General features: G+C 32.3%; 2 protein-coding genes across 2 annotated transcripts; one reads left to right on the top strand and one right to left on the bottom strand.

The window, feature by feature from the left end:
• Positions 1-1,045: 1,045 nt before the first annotated feature.
• On the top strand, positions 1,046-4,708 carry LOC142625850 (annexin D2-like). The gene is made up of 5 exons (XM_075799586.1): positions 1,046-1,444; positions 1,811-1,956; positions 2,746-2,964; positions 3,391-3,603; positions 4,184-4,708. The coding sequence occupies exons 1-5, from the start codon at positions 1,369-1,371 to the stop codon at positions 4,478-4,480; spliced, it is 951 nt and encodes a 316-aa protein (XP_075655701.1). The 5' UTR covers positions 1,046-1,368; the 3' UTR covers positions 4,481-4,708.
• A 972-nt stretch (positions 4,709-5,680) lies between these two features.
• Positions 5,681-9,364, bottom strand: LOC142623156 (uncharacterized). The gene is made up of 5 exons (XM_075796555.1): positions 9,116-9,364; positions 8,924-8,997; positions 7,510-7,627; positions 7,087-7,401; positions 5,681-6,299 (listed from the first exon to the last, which is right to left on the bottom strand). Exons 1-5 carry the CDS (start codon positions 9,230-9,232, stop codon positions 6,027-6,029), a joined length of 897 nt encoding a protein of 298 aa, XP_075652670.1. The 5' UTR covers positions 9,233-9,364; the 3' UTR covers positions 5,681-6,026.
• Between the last annotated feature and the right edge of the window lie 9,093 nt (positions 9,365-18,457).

The following is an 18,457-nucleotide window of genomic DNA, read 5'->3' on the forward strand; positions in this document are numbered from 1 at the left end:
TTATTATTATTATTTCGTTCAATGATGCAAAAGAGAGAGTGAGGTGAAGGAGAGAAAAACAAACAGTAAAATATTAAATGCAAAGTTACAATAACCGTGTATATATGCACGGTAATTGTAGCACTTTTATATATATGCACAATTTTATAAGTACTGATGTGAATATTTTTTTGATTAAAATATTCAAAATTAACCACTTTTTGTATTTTGCACAATTTTACAACCTTTGTTGGGGTTGCTCTTGGCACCAAAACTAGAGTTGTAAATTAAGGAGTTTGTTTGGATACCGCTTATTACTGAAAACTGAAAACACTGTAGCAAAATAATTTTTAAATGTGTGAATAGTGATGTGGGATCCATTTTTAATGAAAGTTTTGTTGAAAAAAGAGGTTTGTGGGTCTCGTGAACAGTACATGAAACCCACTGACAGAGGCTAGATGTAGCTGAAAAATCATTTCAACTCTATCCAAATGTTCACCAATACCGCTTATTTTGTTGAAAACTAAAAAATGAAAACACAATATCAAAATAATTTTTAAATATGTGAATAGTGCTATAAGACCCATTTTTAATAAAAGTTTTGTTGAAAAAAGAAGTTTATAGGTCCTGTAAATAGTACACAGACCCACTAAAAAAGCCAAAAACGCGCTTCTTAAAAAAAAGAAAAAAAGAAAAACACAGACGCTGTACACATTCATGTATCCAAACGGATACTAAAACTTTTTTTTTTTTTTTTTGATATAAGATGGAATTCTACTCTAGTCTAATCTAAGTATATATGTGTGTGAGTCTCTCTCCTGGAGACTTGAACCCTAGCCTTTACCCCCCACACTCTATAAACATAAACCATTGCATTAAGGATGTGCGGTGGTACAGATATTAAAACCTTAAGAGTAAAAACAGGGATTAGAAGAGGCGGATAATGCGACTTTTGTCCCTTAGGAGAAGCGGATAATAGTATTAGCCCATAGAGATCTAGAACCTTCCCAGAACTTTCCTAGTCTGACAGAGAGGATAAGATTCAAATTTGAATTCAACCGTAAGTAACGCATGAATTTGTAATAATGTAGTTTGAAATCATGAGCTTTGAGCTGTTTTCCTTATACGCTTGCTTACTATTACGTGGCATTTAGTCTAATGAACAAGTAGTAGGTATTCACACTCACACTTTTAATTCCTTGCCATAAAAAGTAAATCAAGGTAACATTTATATACTAAAATATAGCGGACATTTCAATATATTCTTGTCCTAATTTGGCAAAAAAAAAAAAACAAAAAAAATCCTATAATATTATGACTCTTCATTTCATTGCTATATAAAAGGCCAAGCTCACATAATCTTTTCAATTGCACAACACAAACACATCAATGGCATCTCTTAAAGTACCAGAATTGGTTCCTTCACCGGCCGAGGATGCTGAGCAACTCCGAAAGGCTTTCCAAGGTTGGTTCTCTGTCTGTTTCAACCTCTAATCAATCTTATTGTTATCTACTAATTCTGATATTACTCTTATAATGTCATTTCTTGCATTTTGTTCTAATTGTCAGATCGTTTTGATCACACCTATGTTTGATCTGCTTTAAATTGAATTTGTCTGTTTGATGATCACATTTAAGTTTTCCAATTCCAATCTGGTAATGTGCTAATGATTTTATAGTCTTCATGTTGATTAAGATTAGAGATTTATGTTATTCAATCATGGCTTCATAAATCCTTGATTTTTATTTATTTATTTATTCTGATCTGATTATATATAATCCAATTTAGCATGGATTTTGATTGATTGATTGATAATGTTGGTCTATTCAGGATGGGGAACGAATGAGGCATTGATCATATCGATATTGGCACACAGGAATGCAGCTCAGAGAAAGATAATAAGGGAGACCTATGCTCAAACTTATGGGGAAGATCTTCTTAAAGATCTTGACAAAGAACTCTCTAGTGACTTTGAGGTTTGCTTTTTCACTAACTCATTTATTTATATATTAAAAGTGTGCGTTTTGATGATCAGAATTGTTTAAAGTTGGTTAAAGTAGGACTTAGAAAAACTACAATCTCATACTCACAATTTTACATTTTAAACAACATTACACACATTTTCATACACTTCTTCACCCAATTCTTCACCCAAACGTATTTCAAAAAATTACAAAAATCTCATCTCTAACTACTCTACCAAACACTCCTAAGACTTTAAAAAGTTGTATCTATTATTCATAGAATTAATTCATATGTCGATATTTTTCTATTTGTAATTCTTTATGCAACTTCGTGTCTTTTATTTATCGTTTTAATAAAATTATTCTTGCCTACTAAAAAAAAAAATTGTTTATAAGCAAATAAGATAAAAGAAAAACTACTGGAAAATAGATAATAAGCTGCAACAAATGGACTCCTTCGGTTTGTTTTAGCTTGAAAAAGCCAGCTTACATAGCTCTGTTAATTATGCTTAAAATCATAAAATGTTAACTTATTTTCACTGCTTGCTTATGTGTAGCCTTTTGAAATCTCTCGTTTTTTTAGGTGCAATTGAACTTTAACGAAGCTTATTCTTAAACAAAATAAGCCATAAATGAAAATAAGCTCATCCAAACGCACTAAAATGTTATGATTCTTGTGAAATGATTTCTAGGGTAGGAGGGGAAGTTATGAAATGATTGCATTTTGGGCAATATTTAAGAGGCTAATGATAATGCTTGTTTTTTTTTTTTGTCGATTTTGTTTGCATTAAAATCAAATAGCGAGCTGTGCTGCTGTGGGTATTGGATCCTGCTGAGCGTGATGCTTTTTTGGCTAATGAGGCTACAAAAAGGTTGACCTCAAACAACTGGATTGTCATGGAAATAGCTTGTACTAGGTCTTCACATGACCTCTTTGTGGTAAGGCAGGCTTATCATGCTCGTTTTAAGAGATCCCTTGAAGAAGATGTTGCATATCATACATCTGGAGATTTTCGCAAGGTACAGCCTAAAACTCCTAAGTCATAAGTAATTAGATTTAAGTTTGTGAGAAACAAAGTTTATTCTTATAAAAAGATGTAGCAACTTCCTTAGCCGGTTAAAAACTAAGAGAAAATGAAGACATTGATTGGACAAATGAATGTTTTGTACATTGGTGATGTTTATGAGTACAAATAAATACAATGTCTCTCAGTATTAGTAAATTTGCAAATATTAGGCAGTGCATCTTTCGGAGATTCAATGGATGATATTATTCCTTGGAGAAGGTATTGGTATCAGTTATTATAAAGTACTAAAAAAGTGAGGTTAAAATGAATTGTACACCTTGCTTGATTTCAGTTTTTCTGCAAAGAAAAGTTCTCATCTTTCTTTGCTGTGCTTGCAAAATATGCATTGGCTAATAGATTAGTTCTGGTTTCCTGACAGCTTTTGGTTCCTCTTGTGTCCTCATTCCGATATGAGGGGGATGAGGTGAACATGACATTGGCAAGATCAGAGGCTAAGATACTTCATGAGAAGATCTCGGACAAAGCTTACAATGATGAGGAGATCATTAGAATTCTAACTACAAGGAGTAAATCACAGATCAATGCGACACTCAATCACTACAACAACGCATTTGGAAATGCCATCAACAAGGTAATTATCATTCGCTATGATATATGTTCTGTGACTAGAATTGTTCCCAAGGTCATGCTCATTTATCAAATCTTTTTTTTTTCAAAATTTCAGAGATATTAGTTAATCAATTAAATGTCTATTATTTTCATTTTGGTTTCCTATAAGGGTGCACTTAGAGGAAACTTTAGAAAAAGTTCTTGATTGAAGCAATGTATTAAATAATACTTCATGAATTTCATATTTCATGGTGTCTAAAAGATTAAGTAGACCGTTTAAATGTTATAATTTTTAGCAGAAGATTTAAGAACCATTCTGGTGGTTGTGGTGATACTTGTTATGAGATGGCCTAAGTAGCATACATGCGATTGTGACTCGATTACTATGTCTTTGGCAATTATAGTTTAGCGGTTTTGAACCCACGACTTAACCCAGTATCTATCCTTATAGAAGGATGAAGTTCCATTTGAGCCAGGCTCATTCATTTGGCATGCCTATAGCGATTAAAGTTAAATGTAAATATTATTGTGACCTGTTGAATATCTCTTTTCTGATGATAATACGATGCTATTAAAACTGATAATCGGTATCCTTTTTGCAGGATTTGAAGACTGATCCTGAAGATGAGTACCTCAAATTACTAAGAGCAACAATTAAGTGCTTGACCTGCCCTGAGAAATATTTTGAAAAGGTTTTGCGTCTGGCAATCAACAAGTTGGGGACAGATGAATGGGCTCTAACAAGAGTAGTCACAACTCGAGCTGAGGTTGACATGCAACGAATTAAAGAGGAATACCATCGGAGGAATAGCGTTCCTCTGGAACGTGCAATTGACAGTGAAACTTCTGGAGACTATGAGAAAATGCTTCTTGCACTGATTGGACATGGGGATGCATGAGAAATGCCTGCTGGTTTGAGTTAATAATCTATGTAATTTGCTATGAGTTCTCTTTTCTTTGGATGTGTCTCTTGTTCTGTTCCATATGCACTTAATTTATGTTGAGCGTGATACGTTGTCTTTGCTTTGGATGTGTGTTGTTGTGGTTCCCTATGGGCTCTGTTTGTCATGCTAATTCAGATGAACATACTGGTTCTGTTTTATATAGTGGTGTAGTGTTTTGTGTTTTGTGTTTTGTTGGGTTTTTTTTAATACATTTTATTTTGATGATATTTATCATATATGCCATTGACTGAGTAATTGGATCTAATACTACTAGTAATTGTCAAACAACTTTGCATGTAATTTACCAACAATGGCAACAAACGATAAGTATATGGGTACAACTTTTCACAATCACAACAGGTTAGATTACATGTGAATGATTCTAATAAAAGTGGTGTTGGTTTTGTGTACTCAAACATTATTCTAATGGTTGCAAAAAAAGATTGTCAAAATTTATGCAGTCAGCGTATCTCAGAAAAATACATTACTCTATCGGCAAATGACACATCGGTCAGATGGGCCAAAACTAGTTCTGCAGTATTCAGTGTGAAGTGCAGAAAATCGCATGGCACATCTTTTATCACACCGAGACCGAGTGGTTCACACGATCCCTCACAAGGCCCAAGTGGTAACTAGCACAGCTTTTGAACAACAACTACTTTAAAATGGGGGGCCTTTTTTTTTGCTGAATTTAAAATGGGGGCCCTTATGTTATGCAAAATGTACAATTTAACCTAGAAATATGGTCTGGTAGCTATGTTTTCTAAATCATTTTAAATGGTACACTTTTGCAGTATCAATGGAGTGATGTAATTATATGATGGAAACTGATACTAATCTTGTAGGAATACAGAGAAGCCAGTCAACTCTAGCTCACTCTCTTGCTAAATAGGCTATCTTTCATATTGTGAAGAAAATATGAAAAAAATAAAGAATTATATAAATACATACAGGTAGGTTAGTAATTTCACTGAATAATTCATGATTAAATAGACAGCTGCATATGTTACCTTATAAAATTTCATAAGATACTATTTTTGTTATACTTATTTGTGAAACTATTTATGTAATTTCATATATTTATTACACTTTTGACTTATAGATATTTTTTTGAGCAAAATAACATAAGTAACTTATTTTCTAACAATCTTATAATTTAACATAATTTATTTTTATTTATTTAAAATTTAATACACATTTGTCTGTCCTCACACTCACATACATATGTTAATATTAGGATCAAATTATAGAAAATGTAAGGCTCCCTAAAATATTACCTAGTTCATAGGTAAATACATAGTTGAAACTTGAAACACAAATAACCCAACTAGACAGCCATCCCATATTCATATGGATGTTAAACCCTAACAATGTAAAGATATAACAGTACTCATTCACTCCAAAACCCACATTCTTAATCCTCATCAAGCATGAAAGGTTTATCAGTCAATACAAGAGTTCATCATAAAGGGATATGAAGAAACCAGCATGTACTCATTATTTAAACCAAAGCAATGCTGCTCTCGCCACCAGGGGGCTTGCGGACACCTCCGAGATAGTCTCTCGACTCTGCCTTCCCATCAGCAAAGATATTACTGCCACTAATTTCTCTCAGCTTAGCTGTGCTCAGTGACTTTTCGGCAGATCCAGGAGGAACATCTCCCTTAAAAATATCATTGCCTGTCAGCTCGGCAAATTTCTGGTTATGTATTTTTTTTGCTGTCTTGACAGTCGGTTCTTCACTAAACATAATATTACTTTGACCTCCAGCAGGCTACATAGAATGAACAAAAATAAAACGTGAGGTTATATGGCTGAAAACAAAATATATGAAAATTCACAAAACATCCATTTTGGATAATTATGAATTTCAAGCTGTTAGACCATAAAAAGGGAGAATTGTAGTAGCAGAGCCACAGAATTTTGAATACTACATCTTCCTTCACACATTGTGCTTAGATGTGTTAAGGTTACACAACATTTTAATTGTCAGAAGAAAACCAAAACTGATTGAAAGAGGTGTTGGACATAGTCAAGTCTCTAGCAAAAACTAGTCGTAGAAAAATACTGATTACATGCAATTTGGCAACAATTAGATTGAAAGACCTAAAATGGACATTCAAGTGAAGAAATAATACAATTTAGAATATCAAGCTATGTATGCATTTTTTTTTTCATTGGTAAGCTATGCGTGCAGTGTGAAAAGAGTTAAATTATGACTTTGAAGCTTGAACTGCTTTATTACATGTATTGCACTCCTTGAAATAATGTAATAATCAAATGGATGAATTGTAATTACCATAAGATTGCAATTGAAAAATTATTGTCATTGGATCCTCTTCTGATAATTCAGGAGTTTGGGAATTGAACTATTGAGCCCATAAAACATTTGTAATTTAAGTATATGCATAAAATTTGACACTAATACGCATTCACTCAGCATGGTGTATTAGAAGGTGATAGCACAGTGACAGATTTGAACTTCTCATCAAAATTATAATACTTGGCAGGATGTAATTTGAAAATATAAAGATTCACTTCCATGCTCATGAAGTACTCACATTTGAAACTTTGACAGATGTGCGTAAATTTCGAGGTGCAGGTTCCCCCATGTCTCTACTTTCTTTTGATTCTGAGGTGCGTGAAGCAGCCACTGACCGAGGTACAATTTCAGGAGGAGGTCCAAAGATGTCATGTCCACCGAGCTCCTTGTTCTTGGCATTTGATAATTGCTTCTTATTCTTTAAGTCTGACTCACTTTGCAATGTCCCACTTAATTCACGTTGCTTTGCTACCTCAGGGAGAGAGGTAGGCTTCTTGGGTGAAACACTCTCTTCCACGCTGAATGAAATTTGACTAATTCCATTCACAGCTTGCTGAAAGTTCAACCATAATAAGTTAGAAGGAGAATTGCCAACATGATAGACTTATGATGTTTTATATGTTCATATTACATCTTGAATTCAAACAAATCAACTAAATACCTGATAAACACGGAGTCCTGTTCTGGCTGCATCAGATTCCGATGTACCATCCTCACTGTTGGCCGCAAATATACCACTACCAGTAATTTCTTTTAATTTATATCCTGAACATGGCTTCCTAGTAGTGGCACAAGAAACAGATGTAACTAGCCTTAGATAAACAGGCATTATATGTCATCATGATTCCTGAAGAACTGGTGATGAGAATCCTAAATGATGTTATCATAAGCTTCAAATTTTATAGCAGCAAGATTTATTCTTCATATTTTCTACATGTATATATATATATATATATATATATATATATACACACCAGATCAAGTTACACTTGATGCAACCTTTTATTAATGTTAAACCATGTAGTAAATTTTCATTGGATTAATATTTTCAAATCTCAGTGTTGAATTGCTCATTTTCATTTTTCTTAACACGCATGTCAAATTTCGTGTTAATTGGATGTTACTGTTAGATCAAATAGCTCACATGTTGTGTATAAGTTAATTTTTTAAAAAAAACTTGAAACTAAAACATTTTAGGGATTAAATAGTTATTAACATCTGATCATCTTGATATCTTGCAAGCACAGAGTTAAAGAGGCAACATAATCCAACAGTTGATTCGTCAAAAAACCTATCCACTAAAAAGTTATTGAATGGTGTAACATTGATAAAAGTTACGCCATGCATAATTTGAACCCCATTCATAAACCCTAACAAGGGCAAAAAAAGAGCAAGTTTCCAAGTAGGTTCAAGTTCAGCTCTTTTGTTTTTCTGAACAATTCATTTTGGAGCTAGCACTCGATTTCTACCCCTTTTTTTTCTTTTGAATGATGAGTTACATATGCACCCATTTGAGCCAAAAGCTCAACCAAGGTGTTGCATTTAGAGTTAACATGAGTTGAAAGGACTGATACTACCAAAATAAACTCTAAAAGTAAGCATTTTTGGGGGGCTTTTAGTTTAGCCTCTACAATCTACATCAACCATCAAATAAAAAAAATTTAAGTTTGTCACTCTTATTAACAATTAATTCTTAAAACCATTTTTTATTTGCTAGTGATCTTGAATAAGCAATAGCTCTAAAAGTCTAAAAGTAGAAACCCCATCATTGGCATCAACAGCTTAAGACCATTTCTAAAATATGGCAAACTAGCAGTTAACTCTATTAATTGCCTTATTAGCTCATTGCTTAGATTACAAATTATAAAAAATTGAACCCATTTACAGCACAGATCAGGAATCAACAAAAAAAAAAAAAAAAAATCCAAACTTTGACCAAAAAATTTAGATGGGTTAGATCTGATTGCGAATTCAGCTAAAGATAATGCATGACAGGAAATGATGATTTGAAAGTAGAAAAAGAGACAATTTTGGAGTGAAAAGTAATAGAAATGAGTAGTCTTTTTTTTTTTTACTTTTTCAATAGGCTCTGAGCTTCTTCGTCAGTGAGCTGACCTCCATGGAGGACTTTGCTGATCTTATCAGACGGCTGAGAATCAATGCAAACACAGAGACACACACACACAATGAGTAAAACTAAACAAACCCAACAGTACATTTTTCACCTGAGAGAGAGAGAGAGAGAGAGAGAGAGAGAAAGTTGGTACCTGGTGAGAGCGAGCGCCGGAAACGGTGGCCGGAGATTCAGACGGAGGGACTTCCGACCAGGTAAGCAGATCGGCTGTGGATGTGTGAGGCTTCCTCACTGGTGTGTTTCTCTCCATTTCTCACTCACAGAGTTTCTCTCAGTCTCTCTCTCTCTCTCTTTTTCTCTCTGTGCGTTTGAGATATTTTAAAAAAATTTGAAATTTTCAGATCGATAAAAAAAAATATCTTGGATTGTGTAAAAATGTCGTCCACCAGACTTGTTATTATTATTTTCTATTTTTTAAGAGATTGAGACATTTGGAAACATTTGGAGAGTTCAGACTTCAGACTCGCTGTCTCTTACATATGTGTACGTTGACATGTGTTACCTTTTAAAAAAAAAATATAATAAAATGTTAATAATAATTAATAAAAAAAATCATTTTTATTTTAGGCTTTAATTCTTGATGCTCAATTTTTTTTTCCCTCCTTGTGAAGAAATTCTAAACATTAGGGTGGATAGGATTCATTAAACATAATCCAATTAAATCTTTAAAAAATCAATTTAAAGTTTAAACTTTAAAATATTTTACAATTTTGATAATATATTATTTTTTATTATCAATTTTTAGTAATGTGAGACTGTTTTTATATAAGAGAATATAGAGGTTCTCTCTCTCTCTCTAAATGCATAGAGAGCAAAAAGTATGGTTATAAAAATGTACAAACATGGTGTTATGATCAAGACGATGTGCTTGATAAATTGTTATTCAAATTAGAAGTATTTAAATTTAGGCTTAGTAATAGATTTTTATCTAAATAAGACAGTAATAGATTATGATAAGATTAGTACCTATGTTTTAAGATTTGTTGACGAAGTTATCTTTTCTCAGTCTATGTATGTACCTTAAATGTATCAATGAGAAGTAAGCACAAAAGTAATCTAAAAAGTCTATTCTCCCTTTTGAGTTAGGAGGCTAGTCACAGCGATCTACTAATTTGTCTTTCAATTATTCCGATTCATAACAAATAGTGTAGTATTTGAAGCGATCATAGATTGGTTTTTTAATGAAATGATCCATTTGGTACCCTTGTAACTACACAACAATTTGTATTAGAACTAGAGTTCTGTTTGAGTTTTAGGTTGACAATATTTGTTGACAATGTAATATAAAAAGATCCTACTAAAATTTGCTCAAGTATTCAAGATCAAGTTACTTGATTGATGCTCAATTGATCAAAAGCCATAATTCGACTGTTCCTCGATTGATGCTCGATTTCTCGAGAGATGTAGTTTGATTAGTTCCACATTTGAAAAGCAATTGATCAAAAGTTGCGAAACTTTGTTTTCAGTTACCTATTTTAATTGAAAGCAACAAGATTACTTGGAGGAGTTTATGCATTGCTGCTCCTATTTCATGCTTGCCTTTTAGTTCATTATTAACTTATTGATTAAGTAATTTTCCTTCCTTTTTACATATATCAAACAAATTGATCAAAAGAATCATGTCAAGATACAGGAGCTAAGCTAGTCATTCAAGAAAATTGGATGGAGTTATTCAAAAAGATGAATAAACATGAAATCTTTTATAAAAACAAATTGAGACAATTCAATATTCATCGGAAGGTTAGATGTCCTTACTCCTTATTACAAATTTGATCAGTTGTTAACTTTGTATACCATCTAAGGAAACTTATCCTGAAGATTTTTTTGGTTGGGATGTTGCTAATCATATGATGCTGTAACAGGTAAAATCCCCATAATTAGGTTAGAATCATATACAATGGGACGTGTGAACCTGAGTTGAATATGACAGTGTTTCAAAGTTGTGGTGTTTGCATCTCCCAACTAAAATTGTTTTCAATTTGCAAGTTTCCAATGTAGCTAACAGCTACGGTGAAAAGGGAGTTCGAAATTTGAATTGGCAATATTTGTAATTCATTGGCTGAGAGATGCGGTGGAGTGAAGTGAAGACCCATTTCACTCGACTCTTGTTGGGAAACATACATTGAAAAGGAGGATATAAAAAAAAAAAAAAAAAAAGAAGAAAAGGAAAGGGAGAATTATAAAAAGAAAAGAAAAAAAAGAAGAAGAAGAAGAAGAAGCAAGCGGCTGGCGAATTGTGCCTTTTGAGGTTGACCTGCATGAGGGACATCCTTTTTAAAAAAAAAAAAAAAAATTTGATGAACATCTTTTTAGGACCATATACATGTAGAAAAATTTATTTTCACAAACTCCAAATAAAAAGTTTGGTTTTGAATCAACTAGAAATTTGGGATTAGTCAATACTCAAGAGTCTTATAACTCATGACAATTTGTTTTCTCTCGTTTATGAAGAAAACTGCCTCCCCCATATTGTAATTATTGAAAAAAAAAAAGAAAGTAGAATGACATTTTTCTTTATTTAGGTTTGGTGAATTTAAGGGGAGGTCAAAGTCCTTCGTGATGTATTGGAATTTAGCAAATTACTCCCTACCTTTACAAATTCCAAATAGTGGGGGGAATTGAAGTGTATCTGTAAAAGGGGAAGTCTAATTATCCAAAATTGGAATTTGCTATGATTATAGTATATATTTTGATAATTTAAATTTTATATGGTCTCCAGAAGAGCTTACACCCAATTTAAATCAAGCTTCAAAAAATGGTTAAAATTAAATAACAGAAACTTTATACATGTCAAGAGTATTGTAATTTAACTAGTTAATACTTTTTAGTATTTTCAACATAGGCATTAGAATTCAAATTTCCTCTCCAACAACTATCGAAGTCATTAAAACAAAAATAATCTAGCAGCTTTTGAGGTAACAATAGTAGATCACCACAAATGCATCACCCTGGGGCGATTATAGATTTCACATACGAAGCTCCAGTAAGCGAAACTCAAACTTAACACTAATAATAGTTAAGTTCCGTAACATTCCGATTGAAAAATGAAATACATACACATCTTAAAAACTTAAACAGAGATTTTGTTTGTCTCTTCCTAGATTCATCCTAGGCAACATTCACTCGACACGATCGATCTATCAACTCCATGCAATGTGACTAGAAGTTTTCAGACATGAGACGTTTAGAATCAAGAGCATTTATACTATGTAATATGTATACCTCTAATCAAGAGGTTTTACAAATCCTTATCAAATTAATGTTAACATAGACTTGCTTTTATTGTTTGATAAATGCATGCTTATAGCTGAACCATTGTTAGGAACCTAGTGGTTTCTAATGGAATTGGATAGGAATTATATGGGGATTGATAGGAATTGTAGGAAATTGACTTAATTCGAGGTAGTTACCCTCCAGAGAGAGAGAGAGAGAGAGATGCACTAATGCATTAAGAAATTTGTTTATTCTTCAATTAATATTTTATATTGGATTACAATCATGTATTTATAGGAGACTAGCTCTAATCTTATTGGCCCACATGACCTCATCATATTGGTTCTATTATTCGCCATGTGCATTAATAATTTCAACATGTGCTAAATGTGATTAACATGTTTGGAATTGTAATTAACTAATTAACTAAATCTCAATACAACAATTATTATTTATATGCTTATTGCATTCTTAACATTTCCCTCCCCTTGAAAACACCTTTGCCCACAAGGTGTTGTTGTGAAATAGCATCTTCATCAAATGAGATCTTCCAATGGACCAATACCGTAGTGACATTTTGATCACCATATTGATGCATTTCTCTTTAACATGCGGTCCTGTGCATATGAAGGTTTCTTCTTCATAGATCTTCAAACTTCGCTCAAATTCTTGAGCTTTCAATGGTTCTTCAATTTTCAAGGTCTCTTTGGTTCTTTGAACCTTGAAATGTTCTTATATCCTCAAGACCTCATTTGATTCTAGAACCATTAAAATTCTTGGCGCTTGTATCTTGGATTCTTGAATCACCGACACTTGGATTGCCAATTCTTGAATCGTAGACTCTTGAATGGAAGCCTCCATTGGTGTATCAAGAATTGGTTCTTGGAAGATCATCATCACCTTCTTTGTTAGTTCTTTCGACTTAACTTCAAGGGCAACATGTACATGTATATCATCATCCACTTTGACACAAAAATCAACATCCTAGCTTGCAACAACGGTAGTAGATTCTTGGAACTTGATTTGTTCTTCGAGTTTCATTGAATCAAGAAATTGTAACTCCTCTTCTGTCATGTTCTCGAGACCCTCTTGCAATTTTGAGAGCTCTTCCTTCATGGCCATGTTAGATTCATCCAAGGCCTTAGCTTTCTCTAAAATGACATTGTGTGATCCGTACAAAGCCTTGAAATTCTTTGAAACTTCATTCACCATTTTTAAGATTTCTTGCCAGTTATATTCACCTATATCAAGATCGACGGCTCTGATACCAATTGTTAGGAACCTAGTGGTTTCTAATGGAATTTGATAGGAATTATATGAGGATTGATAGGAATTGTAGGAAAATTGACTTAATTTGAGGTAGTCACCCTCCATAGAGAAATAGAGAGATTAAGAGAGAGAGAGAGAGAGAGAGAGAGAGAGAGAGAGAGAGATGCACTAATGCAATAAGAAGTTGGTTTATTCTTCAATTAATATATCATATTGGATTACAATCATGTATTTATAGGAGACTAACTCTAATCTTATTGGCCCACATGGCTTCATCCTATTGGTTCTATTATTTCCAGTGTGCATTAATAATTCCAACATGTGTTAAATGTGATTAACATGCTTGGAATTGTAACTAACTAACTAACTGAATCTCAATACAACAATTATTATCCATATGCTTATAACATTCCTAACAACCATTATGACACATACACCCATTATGATCATTGCATACCCTTGGTGCGATGGTTACTTCACAAGTATAAGCGCTTGTGGGGTGTGGAAGGCAAGGGCCGGGATTCAAGTCTCTAGGAGGAAGTTTCATACACACATATATACTTAGATTATGGTAGAGTCGAATTTCTATCTTGTATAAAAAAAAATTATGAAGAAGTTGAATATTGTTGATGTTGCTTTTAAATTAGGGTGTTACTATAGTTACGCTTAGGTAAGAAAGTCACACCGTTGCCCCCCTAACCATTTCTCGTTTACCCAAAAAAAAAAAATCAAGAATATATATATAAGTGGGTTAACTGAGATTAAAAGTTGTGCATTAATTATTGACTTTTGAAAATAAGCTGTGTCAATTGGTTGTCTTTTTGGATTTCTTATTAATTAGTTAAAGCTTTTGGTGGTTCAATAACATGGTGTAAGAGACCATGTTTATTTGTGAGATCCATGATTCAAGTTTGGTAATCAAATGCACGCAGTTTCATTTGGATCTAAGCGTTAGAGTTTTAAGTGTATAAAATAATTTATTTGATACATAAATTGTACCTTAGTGGATTTCAATAGAATGTTAATTGTCGATTATTAGACCTCAAATTAACACCATTCCAGTCAAAATACCTGGGGGTTTCTCCAAGCCAAGACAAATCAAAGCAAGAGTGCTTAACCCAAATAGTAGAGATCGAAGATTCATGGTGGTGCCAACGAGATTATCTTAGACTGTCCTATAGCTCAAGTTGTTTGGTCCATGTCCTGAATCCTGATGTCCCCCGTGGCCAATACGATGATGTCTTTGAATTCAATAGGAGATTGGTTTAAATTAATTTTGGAACTGTCTAAGCGGGAGGACCACAAATTCACCATCTTTGCAATTATCTGCTGTGATATTCTAGGGATGAATAGGAACCTACAAATTGACAATCCATCCCAAAATGACCCTTTGTGATTAGTTAGAATGGTTATCTCAAAATATTTAATGTAATATAAGAGAAAGGGTTATTTAAAAAAAAAAAAGGATATATTTTCTTTTGTTTATGGATGACAACGTAGAACATATCCCAAATTAATTTTTAACCATCATTAAATATTTTCTTCTGAAAGAAAGAGAAAAGAAATTCATGCCTTTGTATTCCTAACTCTTTAATTATAAAATGAAAAAGAGAGTTTTATTGTTTTTGGAAAAAAAAAAAAACTATTAAGAATTCCTTAAATATTTTTGGAAATATATGTTTTAAATTTTCCTAAAGTTAATGAGTTATATGGGAAAAAAATGAATATGAAAAAAAAGGACATTCATATTTTAAGGAACAAAGTTTGGGTACAAATTTAATTGTTGGCTACAAATTTAATTGTAACCTAAATCGACAACTCCACTCAGTATATTTTATTGGATGTGAATTTTGACAAATTCATAATTAAATTATATTTTCTTCTTCTATTCTCTATACTTGCAAAATTTCCAAAAGGTATATTAAAGATCAATAGCTATTTCATCGTTTCTCAAAAAAGAAGAAGCTATTTCATCAATCAATTGCAAAGTTTCAATAGTCTAAAATTATGTATAAAAAATAGGTTTATGAATCATATAGTAAATAATATCTGATTAACACGAAATTTGACATGTGTATTAAGAACATAAAAACTATAAAGAAAATGCAATATAACAATTAGATTTTCTAAATATGTAGTAATGTTAATTTTTTTTAAAGGAAATTGTAGTCTTAAGCTATAGTTAAGTTTATGGTCAAACTTTGTCCTGTTTTAATGTGTGTCACTATAATTTTTTTTTTTTTTAATTTTTTTTATGAAAAAAATAAGGGAGGCCAATAAGTAAAATTTAGACCAATCGGAAGGGAGGTGTTGTACGGGGAAAATGTTACCGGCACATATATAATATAATAATATATGGTGTTGCATGTATATATAGCAATTAGAAGGGAGGTGCTATTTGCTTTTTGATGAAGATTGCTCTAAATTTAATCAAACAAAAATTAGAGAGAGTAGATCCCCAGATAAATCTTTTTTGTACCATAAAAAAAAATACTTAAGCTTTAGATTTTGGCATGAAAGCAATCATGCAATACAAGATTGCAAGGAAGATTATATCCAATTAACTTAAGCCCTTTAGCTTCTTGAAGGGCCATATTAATATTAAAACGAAACTTAATTAAGCACTTGCAAGTTGTAACAGTGTTGGGGTTACAATTGTTATGGCCTCTCCATCAACTCACCAACACCACTCTGAGAGTACCACTTATTTGCTTATTAAATTGTGCCATCCATTATTTATAGATTCACACGAGATTCTAATTTTTTTGGGTGGAATACTTTTCTTTTTATATTGATTTATTTTTTTGGTGGAATACTGATACGCACTTGAAGTCTTATAAAACGAAAACAGACAATATTATTATTATTATTATTATTTTTAAATGTGAAATTAAGTATAAAGTTGCCCCCGTAGTGTATATGACTTAATTTTTAGCACACAGAATTAACATTTATAACGTTTGTATTGGGATTTTTTTTTTTGAAGCTGTTTTATAGTATATACTATATAGAGGGCGTTTGGATCCAAGTTTCTGCGTCCACGTCCGCGTTTTGCTTCTTCTTTTTTCTGCTGATTCTTTGGGACAATTGGATCTAAGCAGTATATGCGCATATTTGAGCCCGAGAGGATCAGGATTTGTTGAATGCTGCGTCTCCATACTAAAATATTTCCTTTTAATTAGTTTTCAATTAAAATGGTATTTTAATTACTTACTATATGGCAATTGAAGAGATTATTTAAATGTAATTTAATTTTAACTACATGACTCATCAAAAAAACAAAAAAATAAAATTTAACTATATGGTTTTTTTAATGAGTCATGTGATTTATTTAAATGATACACATAAATAGTTTTATAATATACCATCTAAATAGTTTTTTTTTTAGAGTATTCAAAGATATTTGGGTCAAAGTCTATTAGTGCTAGCGATTTATTTTTTTGCAAAACATGTCTAATTGTAATTTGAGTTGTAAGTTTTTAGCATCTAATTGTGCACTTGTACTTTGTAGATAATAGATATACATTGAAGAAGAATTGCTCAAGAAGCTATAACGTCTATTGCCTCTACCGAAAGCTCAACTGTGGCTCAATAGATCAAGTTTCATTAAAGCTCAACTCATGCCTTGACTCTAGTCAATCAGTTGAGCCATGGGATTACTTAGTGAGCGTTTGGATAGCTGAAATGATCCTGCGTTTTGCGTTTTGCTTTTCCGGTTACTATTGATGGGAAATGAACAATGTAAATAGGCAAATGAACAATAATTTCAATTATGAACAGTAATTGGAAAAGCATTTTTTATTGTTTTCAGTTTTCAGTTTTCAACAAAATGAGCAGTATCCAAACGCACCCTTAATTCTCATAATCAAGCCTATGATGATACAGGTCTTGGGATTCTTGCTGTAGGGGAAATATATTTAAAGCATTCTTTGGTCATCATAAACATAGAGAAAACATATAGAGAAGATGAAATTCACATGGTAGATGAGTTTTGTATTGAGCATCGTCTTCGACAACGTATTGAAATTTTGAAAATAAAAGGGTGTTCCAAGTACTGAAGTTGCTATGAATATCTACATTAATCAAGTTATTGTTGTAATGTTTGACACAAATTGGGTATTTTTGCATTGAAGAAATTTACAAGGTAGAAGAGTCCAACTAGAGTTAGAGTTATGTGTGGTCACATGAGTAAACTTCCATTTTACTTTAGTGAATTCTTTCATTGGGTGGTGATTGATAAACCCTTAGAGAGTTTTTTCCGTCAGAGTTTACCTTCGTAACCGTATTGCTATGTCAAAATTTAATTTCTGTTACATTGAGTTATATGTTATATGGGTGTGTCCACTATAAACTAAATTGAAATCCATTCCACAACTAGTTAATTAATCAAGTTGGTAATTTGGATTGAAAATTATCAATATTTTCTAAAGAAAGAAATGGTAAATATGGAATTATGGACAATAGCTTAGGTTCCGTTGAGGTTGTGCAATGAGAGGAGAACTGTCCCAATGTATCAGAAAAATGATTGTTTTTCTATTCTGAGAGTACCATTGGCCAGTGAACTTTGTTTTGAAAGGATATGTTGTAAAAATCATATATAGGGCAAGGATGGAAATAAATTTAGGAAAAGCAAACGGGAGGAGGGTTTGTTGAATTTCACTTACATATACCTCCAGGCTCCATGTGTCTTGATATGTAATATTTGTATGGGATCAAGAGATTTAACTATTTAAGTTCAACAGCGTTATATGGTAAAAATAAATTTAATTTAATTGCTTCCCCTCTTCAACGCATTATTATATTCCTAGTAGGGAAATATTGGACCAGAAAACTAAGAGAAGATTTCACTTTTAATTTTTATAGACTAAATAGGCTAAACCATAGATGGGAAGTTCTATCGATTATTCAAAAAAAGAAGAAGATTATTTATGTTTATTTGTTTAGCAAATAAGCCAAGCTCAAACACAAGTTTAGATTTGATTATTAAATGAAC

Source organism: Castanea sativa, chromosome 2 (assembly GCF_040712315.1).
Source record: "Castanea sativa cultivar Marrone di Chiusa Pesio chromosome 2, ASM4071231v1".
Taxonomy (NCBI): domain Eukaryota; kingdom Viridiplantae; phylum Streptophyta; class Magnoliopsida; order Fagales; family Fagaceae; genus Castanea; species Castanea sativa.

Bases quoted from the DNA above. Each gene is read 5' to 3' on its own strand.
- LOC142623156 (XM_075796555.1), bottom strand. From the start codon at position 9,232: ATGGAGAGAAACACACCAGTGAGGAAGCCTCACACATCCACAGCCGAT. The intron at 8,998-9,115 runs GTACCAACTTTC...ATTGATTCTCAG, and splicing joins CCGGCGCTCGCTCTCACCAG to CCGTCTGATAAGATCAGCAA. The intron at 7,628-8,923 runs GTAAAAAAAAAA...TGCCACTACTAG, and splicing joins GCTCAGAGCCTATTGAAAAA to GAAGCCATGTTCAGGATATA.
- LOC142625850 (XM_075799586.1), top strand. From the start codon at position 1,369: ATGGCATCTCTTAAAGTACCAGAATTGGTTCCTTCACCGGCCGAGGAT. The intron at 1,957-2,745 runs GTTTGCTTTTTC...AAAATCAAATAG, and splicing joins AACTCTCTAGTGACTTTGAG to CGAGCTGTGCTGCTGTGGGT. The intron at 3,604-4,183 runs GTAATTATCATT...TCCTTTTTGCAG, and splicing joins TTGGAAATGCCATCAACAAG to GATTTGAAGACTGATCCTGA.